This window comes from Cryptococcus neoformans, chromosome 7, assembly GCF_000149385.1.
Source record: "Cryptococcus neoformans var. neoformans B-3501A chromosome 7, whole genome shotgun sequence".
In the NCBI taxonomy this organism is placed as follows: Eukaryota; Fungi; Basidiomycota; class Tremellomycetes; order Tremellales; family Cryptococcaceae; genus Cryptococcus; species Cryptococcus deneoformans.
The window spans coordinates 1,119,050-1,132,832 of NC_009183.1; the positions used below are offsets into that span (position 1 = coordinate 1,119,050).

A 13,783-nucleotide genomic window follows, 5' to 3' on the forward strand; every position below is an offset into this window, starting at 1 on the left:
GAAGTGATAGGAATATAACCGGATATATCATACCGAGTACAAAGATGATCAGACGAGCTTCTGTTCGTGAAGGATACAGAAGAGTCAGGAATTGGATATGAGTTATCTGAGTCCGCGTCAATATTGGTATCTGGTGGAGGAAGGTCCACATACATTGCTCAGTCCCGCATTCAATGCCTGCAATAGACACCATGCCGCATTCTGTCCATTTGACCATGTTTCTGGCGGCACGTTTACCGCGACATAATCAAGAGAGTAAGGCCACATATCCGCTTGAGATGTACAGTGGACAAGAATGATGACGAGTTTGATGATTACGCTGATCAAGACGGTGACAATGGAGGATAGCTGGAGAAAGTAATTGAGAGGTGCGAGAGGGTAGTGGTATTGAGTTGTAACTGTTGAGAATCAGCTTGAATTCCCGACTTCTATGCAATTTTGCACGCACATAGTAGATGTATCAACAAAACACAGAGTAGAGTCCCTGTGATCCCATTGACGACGAGCTGTATTGGCAATGTGTAAGCCAGGACTGGTTGATACTCGAGGTATGGATCTTCGGACAAGATCCCGTCCATAGTCCCTGCATCCATGATTGCGATGGGGCTCGTACTATGGCCTGCTGTGTCCTATAGGAATATTCCGGTGAGCATGCTGATGTGGGCGTTGAGAATATGTGATGAGTTGTTTTGAGCTTGTGAAATGTTGTTTTCACCGACGAAAACAGATACTTGACTGCTCCGGCGCGCTTCCCGACAATCACTTCCCGCATCTCTTCTTCTTCGTCTGTTTCATTTCTTTCTTTACTTTTCCATCAGCTTGTGTATCCGTTTACTCATCGTTTCACCACCTATCCAGCAAAAGCCGAGCTGTTCGCAACTTATCTGCAACATACGCACTATAGCCATCCATAACAGGTGAATATACATACAGAGTCCGAAGCACCCATACTACAACGAGACATCCGAGTTTATCATGTCAGGTCAGGGTCAGAACTTCTCCGAGGAAGAACGACAGGCAGCAGTGAGTTATTACAGAGAAGATATCGGAGATATTTAACGGATAGCTGACCACTTGCAATCCTTTGCATTGTACAATAGTGGGCAGCAGTAAGTCACTTCACCTTCCCTCAAAGACTGTAACTGACCATCAGTAGTATTACGCTCAACAAGGATATACTCCTGAGCAGATTACTGCAGCATTAGGCGGCTCTAGCGGCGCTGGGTCTTCCTCTTCTTATGCCGAGTACAGCGTTGGGCCTTACCCTTCTTCCTCTTATGCTCCAACCGCGGCGGCAACCACTGGACCTTACCCTGCGGCTCCTAGCAGCTATCAACAAACCTTGTATGATTCTGATATTTTGCAGCAATCCTCCGTGTATACACCTGAAGGAGCTGCAGAGGCGTCCAAACATGTTCCCAAGAAGCAAGGCAAGAGAGCCACCGTCATCAGAAAGGGGAATGGCAAGGTGTGGGAGGACCCGACACTGGTGGAATGGGATCCTAGTGAGTCGATTTTTTTTTAAATGTAGAACGTATAGGAAATTAAGCTAATGAATTTCAGAGTGGTTCAGATTGTTCGTTGGGGACGTGAGTAATGATGTGAACGAAAGGACGTTGGATGAGGCATTTGCCAAGTACCCGAGCTACTGCAAATGTAAGGTCGTAAGAGACCGATTAAGTCTCAAGGTAAAGGCCGTTCGTGTCATAGGTCTATACATAAACTGATTCGTTATCAGGCAAAGTACGCTTTCATCGCTTTCAAAGACCCAGAAGATTTCCTCAAGGCTTGGAAAGAGATGGATGGTACGTTAAGCTTCTGTACGTTGACATCGTACTAACAGGCTCCACCAAAATAGGCAAGTATGTCGGTAACAGGCCGATCCGGCTCTCCAAGATCAAGGATGACAAATATGGATCTATTAAGACCGTTGAGATTAGCGGAAAGAAGGTGGGTTTTCGCTACGGTTATGAAGGACTGATGTGCTGATATGGGTGGACAGGCCCGAGCACTCGAGAAGATTCGCAAAAATCACGGTAAGCCATTGAACGGCCGACCGGTACCATTCTAGGTGGACCTTTGCAGCTACGAGAGATAGGCGTTTGTTGTTACAGATAGAATGAGGTCGGCGCAATTGGTCATCTTCATGTGCTGCATTCGTTAATCAGAGTGGGACAAGTTTGACGAATGAAATTTTGTTTTCGTATGCACATTATCATGCACATATGTATTGTGCCATATACCTTTGTGGGTGGGAGTTGGATGTCATCCATGATGCGGCCAACCGGAGAACTGGGAGAACAACGAATAATAATATTCAGCAGTGGCGCTAACCTTTAGATACCCTTTGTTGTTCTTGTACCACTGCCTCCTACTGTATCTTGTTTTCGTTTACCGCTCAAACATCTATCCTCGCGCCCCCGATCCCACACCACCTTTCCCATGTCCAACGACGACCCTTTTGCCTTCCGCCGTAATCGTCTCCTAGCCCTGGGTCATCCCGGCGATACCCGGAGCACCAGTGAGATTCTCAATGAGCACCGAGAGAATCGTGCTCAGGCTGCGTTTGAGGCTAGCAGTAACTTTGAAAGCTCATCTGCAGGTGCGAGAAGACCAACAGTGATTTCAGTGTCAAGTTCCAGTTCGGATTCTATACCGGGCGTTGGTTCCGCCACTGGGGGTCGTAATTCTCGGCCTTCAGCAGCTGGCTTGGGCTGGAGGGCTGGGTCCAGCAGAGCCGCAAGTGATGGAGTGCAGCATAGCAGACGTTCTGGACCGAGCGGAAGGACAGTAGATGATGAGGAAAATGAGATTATATACGCAGGAGGAAGTGTACAGGGTGATGATGGACGAGGTAAGTTGTATTCAGCACATTTTGATGCGCCATTGTTGTTCTTCAATTTGCTCATACACGCACTTGCAATCGTCCTACATTCTCTCTTCTCCGCACTCTGCCACAAATTCCATTAGCAGCTGGAGGCTGGAGATCAAGTAGTTCTAGAGGGCGAAATCGACAGCGTTCGCCTCGGCCGCCAAACTACGATATTATCCGTGCGTCCCTCCATCTTCGTGAGACCGTTTGCTGATCTCAGTTTCCTGACATTTTCATTCCACTACACAGAGCTCAACGCTGCATTAGACGCCCAGGCCCGAGATCGCCAACGTGAGCGGCCCCATCGTCGCCCCTTCTTCTCCCCCTCTCCTCCACCCCCAGAACCTGCTCCTCCATCAGACCCACAAGCTGAACCACGCCGAATACGACTAGGCGGCGCTCTCTTTCAAGCTGGTGGAGCTCGTCGACAATATCTTCCTGCTATACCAAGCCAGCCTCCTCAAAACCATCTAGCTGCAGAGATGAACCCTCGAGAACTTCTTCGGGAATTGTTCCCTGCCAATATGCGGCACATGTTCTTTGTGCAAGCTGCCTTGGGAAACCAAATCCTTGCAGGGGATGCAGGACCTGCTAGACGTGAAGAAGATTTGGAGGAGATCTTGAAGAATGTACCGGTCCCTACATATGATCCTCCTATGTCAGGATTCGTGCGAAATTTTGACATGGAGATGGCCCAGCCAAACGAGGCTATCGTCATCGACGACAATGGAAGAGTCGTTCCTAGTAAAAAAAGGAGAAAACCTCAACCTCACCTTGTCTGCGCAAATTGCGAAAGTGCTCTGCTAGTATCCGAATCTTATCGTTCTCCTACCGACAGGGTGTACGCTCTGCGGTGCGGTCATTTAATTGACCAAAGATGTCTCCATGATCTTATCACACCACGCACGCCGCATGAGCTTGCGAGCGTAGACAGACATCCCGACACGCTGGATGAGCCCCCCATTAAAAAGAGAAAAAGCGGAAGAAAGCCGAAAAAGGTGGAGAAGATACCGGACGAGTACAAATGGACTTGTCCAGTGGAAGGATGCGGACAGAAGCATACGAGCAAGGAATTAGGAGGTGCTTGGATGAATGTAGAAGGAGAAGGGGCTATATCAGTGTTTGCATAGGAGAAGATTCCTTCAGGTGACGGGCACTGTTGTTGCGAGATTGCATTGGGTAGCATGTTCTTCATATCGTACGTTTAGGGTATCCCGGTTCTTGCTCATTGAAGCCGGACCACGGGAATAGATGCATCTAATATGCAATTATAGCTTATACTAATGATCATTTGGAAGGAAAAGCTGGAGGTCTGTGCGCGTTCTCTCCTTCAAAAGGATTAGAGGGAGGCCCGAGCGCACGGTGAGTCAACCGTCACTGACGTGAATGTCTTTCATCCTCGCCCATTTAATCACGTTCACATTCTCTTGTTCTCTTCTTCTCTGCAATCCTCTCTTCACAGATATATTCCCAACCTTAGACTGGATGGTCAAAGATGGTTGACAATACGCACGACACTATCGAAGCGTCAGTACTATTGACATAGTATCAGGAAGAGTAGAACGCTGATAGCCGGGATAGGTTTCCTCTCCGCAATTACTTATTCATGTGAGTGGCAAGTATTCTGCTTCCATTCTCCTCTTGCGTCTTCATCACCGCTTCTTAGCTGGTTCTGCGCATGATTGGCGAAGCGCAACCTTTTTTCTTCGACAAGGGACTGATTGACTTTCCCGTAGTGAACGAGAAGGTCAACCAGAGGAAGACAACTCTGTAACCAACAGATTGAAAAGGCTTGAGGATCAATACAAGGAAAGCGGAACAAGGCGATCTGTTGAGGCTATCATGGTGGTCACAGTTGGTAATTCGATTAGTCCATCTAGGGCCTTGTTAAATCTTCCCGTACAGGTCCACGGGTTCGCTCATGTACTTGTCCTGCAGGTTGCTAATGCTTTCTACAAGCTGTAGGTGATCATTATGTCCAGTGACCTGCAAGTTGGTTGACAACAGATAAGTCCTGGCGGCTACCTTGACCCCTCCGAGTCAGACGCAGAAGGCCTCATCACTCGTCTCAATGAGCAGCTTGGTGTACCCGTAACCACACTCAAAGGGAAGGACGAGGATGACCTCCCGCGTACTGTCTGGCTTGCTCCTGAAGGAGGAAGGGATTGGGAAGTGAGAGACTGTTTAAGTGTCTGGTACAGGCCGCACTTTGACACCTTTTTAGTGAGTACTTCGTTAGATTTTGTATCAGTGACAACGGTCGGCAATGAATGACGACATACTATTTACCTTTCCAGTACCCGTATGCCCCGGCCCATGTATCTTATCCTAAGGAGTGTAAAAAGCTTTACCTCGTCAATCTTCCACCTAACAGTATGCTTACAACCTAACATACATACAAAAGTGTTAGCTCATCTATCTATTGTAGAAACCTTTGCTGTTCCAGCCAATATGAAGCTTCACGCCATTCCTATTTTTGAATTTTACGACAATGCGGCCCGTTACGGTCCTCAATTCGCTGGTATTCCATACATTCTCAGCAAGTAAGTGTCATATGTGGAGTAACCCTGCCTATCAAACATCAGACCATCAAAGTGGATTGACACAGTAGCGGTAATCAAGCCGATCCAGGAGCTGACATGGAGCCATCTTATAGGTTTGTTATGTCTCAACCCGAGGTTTGCGAGGAAGACGAGCGCAAAGTCTACAAAGCTGTGGTTCCAAGCACTCTTTGATGAAATGAAAAAGTGACGGATTAAGTAGCCTCTTGACGCTTGACGTCAAGTACTGCCGAGGCACAAGTAGTCGACAATGGCTAGCTCCCGTCATCCCTCAGTCTCCTCCCGACGCCGTTCTTAGTTGTCATTCAGTATACGTATTCATTTTTAAGACCGTGTGAAGTCCAGGCCGATGTGTTTTTGTGTTCCAAATTTGTATGTATAAGCCTATTCACGGACTTCTTTTTGTGAGAGATATTTCACAGCGAAACCAAGAGTACGAACTGAGAAAATTTTCGTTGCGCAAGGCCAAACATCCCCTCACCTCGCCGTCCTCAAGGGTTTCTCTTCTTGCGTTGTAATTAATTAATGTCCTTTCTGACGATATTTCTTCTCCTTGTTTCCCGTTCGTCATGATTCTCCGCAGCCTGTTTTGTTCATCATTTGTTCCCTACTTGCCGCTGTGCTAAAATTAAGGAGGATCGACCGCCGGCGGAGCATCTCGGCAAATTAGGAGGTTAGTCACGTTAAACCCTGAATTATTCTGCGTCACTCGGATTTTTCTCCCGCTCCCTATGCCGACGTCTCCTCCTCCTTGTCTCCAGAAGATTCTTTTCCAACGACATTTTTGGTGGAGTCCTATTATGAAGTAAATCCTATGAGCAAACTTGGCCTTTGTTCAGCTACGTCCATTACGCCATGACGTCGGCCTTCCTACGACACAGCAATATTTTTTCTCTTCGATTACCTCCCTCCTATATAAGGCCCCACTCACCTTGGAATGTCTGACCCACATCTTCACAACCTACTGACTCTATAGACAACCTACTCTTCGAATAATTCATCATGAGAACCTCAACATCGCTGATCGCCCTGGGCGCCGCTGCTTCTGTCGCCACAGCTCAAAGCGTATCTATTCCCGACTTGACTTCTTCAGCACTCCGCCTGTAAGTCTTGGTGGCGATAGCTGGGTTTCAAAAAATGGTCGCTGACTCGAATGTCTAGCTTATCTTCAAATTGTCGGACCGCTGTGAAGGAGCTTATCTCTCCTGACTCTCCTACAGGGCAATGTCTCAACACCACTGCCGCTGAGTCTGGTAAGTCATCGATCCCTTTAAAAAAAGAAGTTCCCGGAAAGTTCCCGCTTTTGCTGACTGACGCATCTTCAGTCCTTAACAGTAACGGTTCCATTGTCCCTAGCGTCGAAAACTGGCTCGACAGCATTTGCACTTCCAATCCCTGCTCTAATTCTACCCTTCAAAACGCCACTCAGACTATTCTTTCTCAATGCTCTACCGACTTGCAAAAGTTTGGTCTGACCAATGAGACTGTCCAGATCATTGTTCAGTCTTATCCTTTGGCTCGGGAAGTTGTCTGCTTGAAGACGTAAGTCTTTTGTCATAAAAGGCAAATGGCGGTTTGCTGATTTGAGCCATAGTACCGATCCATTCACCGGTAATTCTTCTTCCGACAACTCTGGTTCCGGTGGTTCCGGTGGTGCCGCCAGCAGTGCCAGCAGCTGGGCTACCTCTGCCTGGAACAGTGCCGCTCCCACATCTAGCATGTGGTATGACGCCGGTACTGACTCCAGTCCTTCTCCCACATATGCCCAAGAGTCTGCCTACAGACTAATTCGCCGACAGGATCAGGGTTCTGATGCTTCTGCCACTTCTGACATCGCCTCCTGGACCAGCTCAGCTGCTTCTCCCAGCAGCACCGCATCTGGCTCTGATAACTCCAGTTCCAACTCGACAGAAGGCACTTACTGTGTCACCTCTCTCCTTGATGAGCTGTCTTCATATCTCGGTACAGAATTGAGCCTGCGTGAAATTGCTACCATTGCTCTCGGTGGTAATGCCACGGCTATCCAGGACCTTGAATCTATCCCTCCTACTGCTCTCTGCAACGAGTGTATCTTCGGTGCTCTTTCTCTTGTTGAGACCGAGTATCCCGACGTAGGCACTTCCGTCTGGATCGGTAACTCCACTCTCAACCAGTTCCTTGACACTACCTGCAATTCTACCGGCCTCGTGGTCTCTCAGAGTAAGTTGGACTTGACACGCCTGCATTACAATAAATACTGATATTCTATTTAGACGGCACTCTGCCCGAGAACGTAACCGCTTCTGCCTACAATTCTTCCTTCCCTTACTCTTTCGTCAATGGCACTTCTACCTACCTTCCCACCTCTACCGCTTCTCCCGTCCCTATCCAGTCCATCATTCCCCACCGTAACGTGACCATTGGTCACCACACTATTGGTTTCGGTAACGACACTTCTTCTAGCGCCACCTCTTCCGTCGTGTCCACTTCTGGTTCTCCTGTCAGCAGTCTTACTTCTACTGCTGCCGCTGTTACTTCCGCGGCCGCTTCTGCTGGCTCTGCTGCGACCTCTGCGGCTTCCAACCCCGCTGCTATCAAGGCCCGATGGATGGGTCAGCAGTAGATGAGTGCGGCGTCGTGTGTATCGAGATTCGAAATTTGGATGAGATTTAGACGAAAATTACACACGATCATTTGGTTATCAACATCATTTAGTATCGTTAGCCAGTTATAAATTATTCAGTATCATTAGCCAGTTATAAAAAATAAATGCCTCGGACATCTGTAGCTATTAGTAAATTGTTGCGAGCGCCATGCACAAATGTATTATTGACCTCATATTTGTTTGTTCTTTTCAAATGAGATCTGCGCAATTCTTCTTTTCGGCATATGCTTATTGTTACCTCAGTTTCCGCAAGCTTTGTGATTCAAATCGGGGGCAGCGCTACCATCTGTTTTGCAAGACAGAATAATATTGCTCCCCTGGGGAATAAAACAGCAAAAGGATATAGATAGCTCGACCTTTTGAGAGCACTGGGCACACCACATTAGTCAATCCTCATCTTGACATTCCTCAACATTAAACCTCGATTAAACTGGTCTTAACTGGTTCAGAAGATGATTCTTCCACCTATCATCGCAGCCTCGCTCCCACCACCTCCAGGTCCCCATGCCGTAGGCTACACTTTCCTCGTCCACCCACCTCTCTCTCCTTTTTCTCATTCATCTCCCACATTGAAATCTACAGGGAAGCCTGCATTTCAAATCGAAGAGATCGGGTATTGCTTGTTCTATCCCGGTTTGCCTGAGGGTAAGAGAGGTAAAGAATGGGTAAGCTGGGTACCCGATCCGTTTTGGGGGGTGATAAGGGGGTACGAGAGATTTCTGGGTGGCAAAGGTGGGATGTCATGGCTCGTTAAACCACTGGGATACATTGCTGGAAGGCTTCAGGTGTGTTGTACAAGTTCCCCAGTACTCTCTATCCATCGCTGATTATGGTTCATAAAATAGATGCCTCTACATCCTCGAGCACCTCTCAAGCCAACAGACAAACCATATCCCCTTCTCATCTTCTCTCACGGTCTCGCAGGTACCCGCCACACTTACAGCCAATACTGCGCTGCTCTCGCTTCAGAAGGTTACGTTGTGCTTGCTGTAGAGCACAGGGATGGAAGTGGTCCGGCCGTGGTTCTGCCACCAGAGGGCGAAAGCAAGGAGTCGAGAGTGTTGTATTATACCGGCGTAAATGATATCAGGTGAGTGTTTGTTGAAACGAAATGGCGATAAGCTCACGCATTGAGTACGGTAGCTGGGCAGAGGGCGAAGAACATCCTGTAACACATGCTAGGACATTACAGCTCGACATACGGACAAGAGAGGTGTACGAGGCGTACCACTCGTTTAAGCGTCTTCTCTCTCATGAAGGCGACTTGAGCATCAAGATCGAAGGGCTGGAGGGCGGTGAGCGGCAGAACTGGATTGACAGCTTGAAGGGCAAGGTCGATGTTGATGACCTAAGGCTTACAGGCCATTCTTTTGGTGGTGGCACTATTGTATGTCTCTATAGTATCATCATTTGAAAGCCAAATACTAAACCATTCATCCTAGCTTCATCTGCTTCAATCTCCCCCGCCGTCCACTCTTCTCCCTTCCCTCCCAGCTAAACAAGCTATATCCCTTGATCCATGGCTCGAACCTCTCCCCGCACCGTCAGACATCCTCCAAACCCCACTTCCCTCGTCTCTTCCGCCAACTCTGGTGATCAATTCCGCCGGCTTTACAGAATGGCCTGAGCATTGGGAGAAACTAGTGGAGATAATGAAGGGAAAGGGTATCTTGATAACCATGATTGGAATCGGACGTGAGTTGGTTCATAGGGTGCCAAGATTAATTCAAAAGACTGACACGATGATATAGACCAAGCGTTCTCTGACTTTCCTCTTCTCAGTCCAAGAGGTTATTCTCACGCCCACTCCATGATTCTCAAAGTCCACGAACTATCTACGGCTTTTCTGAACAAAAAGCTTTTGAGCGGAGCTGCTCTCGCTGGGAAGACACCAGACAAAGGTGATTATGAGAAAGATGAAGATGGTGTGAAGATTAAAGGAAAAGCTGCTATGAAAGACGGGGACGTCCTATTGCATTTTGCTGACAGAGAATAGAGTGAGATATATTTGTAGATATTATATTATATAGAGTGTAGATAGTGTTGCATTCCTATATTTGTATGCCAACGTATACTGTCCGACCCTCTTCTACATACACTTTTCTCGTCATTCATTCATTCTTCTCTCCTCTCATCTGCCACCATCTCTTGCCAACCCTTCAACAGCACCGGGTCCCTTTTTCCAAAACAATCTTGGCCTAAATCTCGTTGGCCTCATCTTCAGCTCTTCTTTTACGGGATCCCTTTGCTGCATTGCATGCCCATGCCCATGTCCATGTTCATGAGGAGGCGGCCCATCCATCCTCCCATGACCTCCTGGCCCACCACCGAACCCGCCTCGTCCTCTGACCCCTATCGCACTACCTCCTCTCCCACCAGCAACCCCAATGGCATTGACACCGGTTAAAGGTACAGGTCTAGGTGGTCCCCTCGGTCCACCTGCAGGAACAGCTCCAAATTGTCCCGGAGGGCCCTGAGGTCGTCCAAAGCCTCCTCCGGGGTGGTGAGGTGGATAACCTCCCTGCATCCCTCCTCTCATCCCTGCGCCCCTTAGGGGCCCTCCACCTCTCATAGGCGCGCGTCCCAAACCCCCAACACCTTCGTGCGTAAACTCGAATTCTCCATCATCACGCTTGATAACCTTGAGATTCAACTTTTGTCTCCCGTTGGTCCATGCGTGCTCTTCCTCTTGTACGAGCGCAAGCAACTTGTCGTCGGCGATAAACTCAATGGTGAGCGCTGAGCCGGTATCTTCAGGCCATTGGACGTTATCGATACGTTGAGCGGCGGCGAGTGCCTCCTCGACAGAAGGGTAGACGGCGAACGCGTGGTCCTTGACGCCAGAGAGCCAAAGACCGGGGTATTCGTCGCTGGCAAAAGGCGCGCGAGCAGGAGGGAGAGTAGGCGGGCTGGATTCGGGAGCAGTGGAGAAAAGATATTCGTGCAAGGCAGAGTGCATGAACGGTCGTTTGAGATTGGAGATGAAGAGGGTGGATGTGGGTGGATGGATGGCATGGGAAAAGGCTATTGCGGCCTCATCAGTTGTACGAGACTTTTTGGCGGGTGGAGCAGGAGCAGGAGAAGGAGAAAGGGGGCGTTTCTTGTCTGCAGGACTTTGAGGAGATGGAGGGACAATTTGCAGGTCCTCCTGGACATTTGCATCTTTTTCAACAGGAGCTGATGGTTCAGGCTTGGTTTTTGATTGAGCATCAAACTTGCGTTCCGCCTTTTCTTCCTTTTGCTCCTCGTTTTTCTCCTCTCCTACCGGTAAAGGTGAAAGACTCCTGGGCGGTGGAGTAGGCGTGAGAGGCAAGGCATCTTTTCCTTCTTCTTTTGATACTTCTTTGGCAACCTCTTCGTCCAAAGCTTTAGGCTGCGTCTCCACCATATCAGCGTCATCCTTGACCTCGGTAGCTTGCTTCTCCAACGCTTCCGGGTACCCGTCCACCATCACAGATCCGACACCTTTATCCGATGTCGGGAGTGGAGGCGTTGATGGAGCCAAGGGTTCCGATGGGTCTTGGGCAAGGGGAGGGGTTTGAGGACGAGAAGTTGACGGTTCGGCAACAACATCAGGAGCAGCGGCAGTGGGAACGGGCGGGGTGGAAGGGCGGGAACCCGGGACTTCTTCAGCTTGCGTGGTAGCGTGCTCTGAAGAAGGTGGGTTCGCCTCAGCATCCAATGCACCTTGCAACCTCTCAGCAAGCTACGGCAATTCATCATAAGTGATCAGATTTCTCGACGATTCGAAGCGACCAACGACTCACATCTTTCTTGAGACCTTTGGTATCGAGGCCACGTTTTGAAAGCTCTTCTTTCAGCTCTGCTACCTTGAGCGTTTTCACGTTTATTTCCGTGTCCGACATGGGGAAAGAGGTGGACGGACGGTGGAAGTGGGGAAAAAGAGAATGGAAGAGAGAATGGAAGAGAGAATGGAAAAGGCGGAGTGAGAGGAATGTTTTTGCGGGTGTTCTTTGAGACACGAATGATGCCTCCACCGCGGATCTATGGGAATGAACTCTCAATAGCGGGATCAAATATGGCAGTCAGAGAAAATTGTGGCGTCACTACTTTTTGAACTTGAGCTGGGTGAGTCACTTTTGACGTCATTTTCGTCCGAAATCTTCACCGGGAACAGGAGTCCGCACTCATAAGATCATTTTAATTACCAGCTACTAACGACGCCACATGTTCAAAGACGGCGTACGGCGTACGCACACATATATATACAATATATATATATATATATATTGGCGGCTTCCATGAATGGCCAGCATCATTTGTCATCTTAATCAGACCGGAACTACATTTTAAGATGCCTTCAGACCCGCCCCCTCCTTATCAGCCAGCTGATGCGTCTGGCAAATCCAATCTCCAGGCCACAGCACCTCAAGTTGCTACTCAGTCCGCATCTGCAGGAAGAAACCCAATGCAGCGTTCCCCCACCAATATATCCGAGATCAGCAATACTTCAAGTGAAGGAACTGGTATTGATTTAAATGATGAATTGAGGGATATGGATGACGAGCAGAGAGATTTGCCGTCCGGCTGGGTTAGGTGTTTTGATCCCAAGTAAGCTAAAAGCGGAACGAATAGCTCCTCGCCTCTCAACGCGGAAATTATACTGATTCTCGATGGAACATCAGCCAAAAGCACCATTTCTACGTGGATGAAGCAACCAAGCGTTCAACTTGGGTTCACCCATACGACGATCCCGAGTTCTTACGTACTCTTCCGAAAGATCATCCCGCCCACCCGGATTCCAAAGAAGCCCGTGCAGTCCGCAAGCAGTCAGAGGACGAAGAGCTCTCCAAGCAGAAGAGAAAAGAAGTTAAGAGTGTCAAGGGTGATAGCAAGGCCAAGGGCACTGTAGGCACAAGTGCGGAGAAAGAGGGGACTGACGGCGAGAGGAACTGGTTCCAGAGAAAGAAGGATAAGATGATTGGAACGAAGGAAGAGCGAGAAAAGGCCAAGGCAGAAAAGAGGCGGTTGAAGGAGGAGCAGAAGAAGAGAATCCAGGCAAGTCGGTCGTCATGCGAAAGAGAACATTTTGTTGATGACATCCACAGGCACAAGAAGAAGAATACCGCAAGAGACGTCAAGAGTTGATCAACAAACAGCTGAATGATCCTACAATTCGTAATCTTCAATATATGAACAACCAAAAACCAATATATACTGACGGGTATGGTGTAGGCTCTAGGTATGCGTCTGACCCCTATATGTACTCTGCCCCTGCTTCGCCATTCATGCGCGGCGGCCTCTATTCAAGCCCCTATGGGTTTGGTAAGTCCTTTACCAGCTTGTAAAAATTATCACAGCTGAAGGTATTGGGATCTAGGATATGGCGGTGGATACGGCAGGCGCGGCTACGGCTACGGCTACGGTGGAGGTCTAGGTGGTATGGGCATGGGTATGCCGTTGATGATGGGTGGAGGTGCCGGTTTGCTGGGTGGTATGCTTATGGCGAACTCCCTTGACGGTGGTGCGTATCTCTAATCCTTTATCATCTCATTGTTAGTTGTTGACAACCGCTGGTCTGAACACAGGGTACGGCGGTGGATACGGTGGTGGAGACATGGGCGGAGGAGGCGACATGGGTGGAGGCGACATGGGCGGTGGTGGTGGTTTTTAAGATGGAGTCGTGTAAGAAGTTGTATTTGCCAGACAATAGTAGTTGGAGCAATATCTGTCAGACAGTATGGA

At 48.7% G+C, this 13,783-nt stretch overlaps 8 protein-coding genes across 8 annotated transcripts in view; 6 read left to right on the forward strand and 2 right to left on the reverse strand.

Annotated features, from left to right (window-relative positions):
- Nucleotides 1-593, reverse strand: part of CNBG3750 (hypothetical protein) — a gene marked incomplete at both ends in the record, with an annotated part of 2,113 nt that extends 1,520 nt beyond the window's left edge. Inside the window, 3 exons of the mRNA XM_769301.1 lie at nucleotides 34-106; nucleotides 154-398; nucleotides 449-593. Coding sequence (XP_774394.1) covers nucleotides 34-106; nucleotides 154-398; nucleotides 449-593 — 463 coding nt within the window. The remainder of the gene's footprint in view (nucleotides 1-33; nucleotides 107-153; nucleotides 399-448) is intronic.
- Nucleotides 594-975: 382 nt separating this feature from the next.
- CNBG3760 (hypothetical protein) lies at nucleotides 976-2,071 on the forward strand (the record flags this gene model as incomplete). Its single annotated transcript, XM_769302.1, has 6 exons — nucleotides 976-1,023; nucleotides 1,157-1,505; nucleotides 1,564-1,688; nucleotides 1,739-1,805; nucleotides 1,844-1,950; nucleotides 2,003-2,071. 6 exons carry the CDS (start codon nucleotides 976-978, stop codon nucleotides 2,069-2,071), a joined length of 765 nt encoding a protein of 254 aa, XP_774395.1.
- A 371-nt stretch (nucleotides 2,072-2,442) lies between these two features.
- Nucleotides 2,443-4,002, forward strand: CNBG3770 (hypothetical protein; the record flags this gene model as incomplete). Its single annotated transcript, XM_769303.1, has 3 exons — nucleotides 2,443-2,854; nucleotides 2,971-3,051; nucleotides 3,122-4,002. 3 exons carry the CDS (start codon nucleotides 2,443-2,445, stop codon nucleotides 4,000-4,002), a joined length of 1,374 nt encoding a protein of 457 aa, XP_774396.1.
- A 365-nt stretch (nucleotides 4,003-4,367) lies between these two features.
- On the forward strand, nucleotides 4,368-5,419 carry CNBG3780 (hypothetical protein; the record flags this gene model as incomplete). Its single annotated transcript, XM_769304.1, has 6 exons — nucleotides 4,368-4,399; nucleotides 4,454-4,480; nucleotides 4,609-4,833; nucleotides 4,885-5,095; nucleotides 5,170-5,245; nucleotides 5,301-5,419. 6 exons carry the CDS (start codon nucleotides 4,368-4,370, stop codon nucleotides 5,417-5,419), a joined length of 690 nt encoding a protein of 229 aa, XP_774397.1.
- A 1,016-nt stretch (nucleotides 5,420-6,435) lies between these two features.
- On the forward strand, nucleotides 6,436-8,035 carry CNBG3790 (hypothetical protein; the record flags this gene model as incomplete). The annotated part of the gene is made up of 5 exons (XM_769305.1): nucleotides 6,436-6,536; nucleotides 6,595-6,686; nucleotides 6,759-6,975; nucleotides 7,028-7,632; nucleotides 7,686-8,035. 5 exons carry the CDS (start codon nucleotides 6,436-6,438, stop codon nucleotides 8,033-8,035), a joined length of 1,365 nt encoding a protein of 454 aa, XP_774398.1.
- A 494-nt stretch (nucleotides 8,036-8,529) lies between these two features.
- CNBG3800 (hypothetical protein) lies at nucleotides 8,530-10,073 on the forward strand (the record flags this gene model as incomplete). Its single annotated transcript, XM_769306.1, has 6 exons — nucleotides 8,530-8,862; nucleotides 8,923-9,167; nucleotides 9,221-9,372; nucleotides 9,439-9,464; nucleotides 9,520-9,772; nucleotides 9,829-10,073. The coding sequence occupies 6 exons, from the start codon at nucleotides 8,530-8,532 to the stop codon at nucleotides 10,071-10,073; spliced, it is 1,254 nt and encodes a 417-aa protein (XP_774399.1).
- A 135-nt stretch (nucleotides 10,074-10,208) lies between these two features.
- On the reverse strand, nucleotides 10,209-11,943 carry CNBG3810 (hypothetical protein; the record flags this gene model as incomplete). The annotated part of the gene is made up of 2 exons (XM_769307.1): nucleotides 10,209-11,783; nucleotides 11,845-11,943. 2 exons carry the CDS (start codon nucleotides 11,941-11,943, stop codon nucleotides 10,209-10,211), a joined length of 1,674 nt encoding a protein of 557 aa, XP_774400.1.
- A 449-nt stretch (nucleotides 11,944-12,392) lies between these two features.
- CNBG3820 (hypothetical protein) lies at nucleotides 12,393-13,712 on the forward strand (the record flags this gene model as incomplete). Its single annotated transcript, XM_769308.1, has 5 exons — nucleotides 12,393-12,649; nucleotides 12,724-13,100; nucleotides 13,154-13,363; nucleotides 13,419-13,562; nucleotides 13,627-13,712. 5 exons carry the CDS (start codon nucleotides 12,393-12,395, stop codon nucleotides 13,710-13,712), a joined length of 1,074 nt encoding a protein of 357 aa, XP_774401.1.
- Between the last annotated feature and the right edge of the window lie 71 nt (nucleotides 13,713-13,783).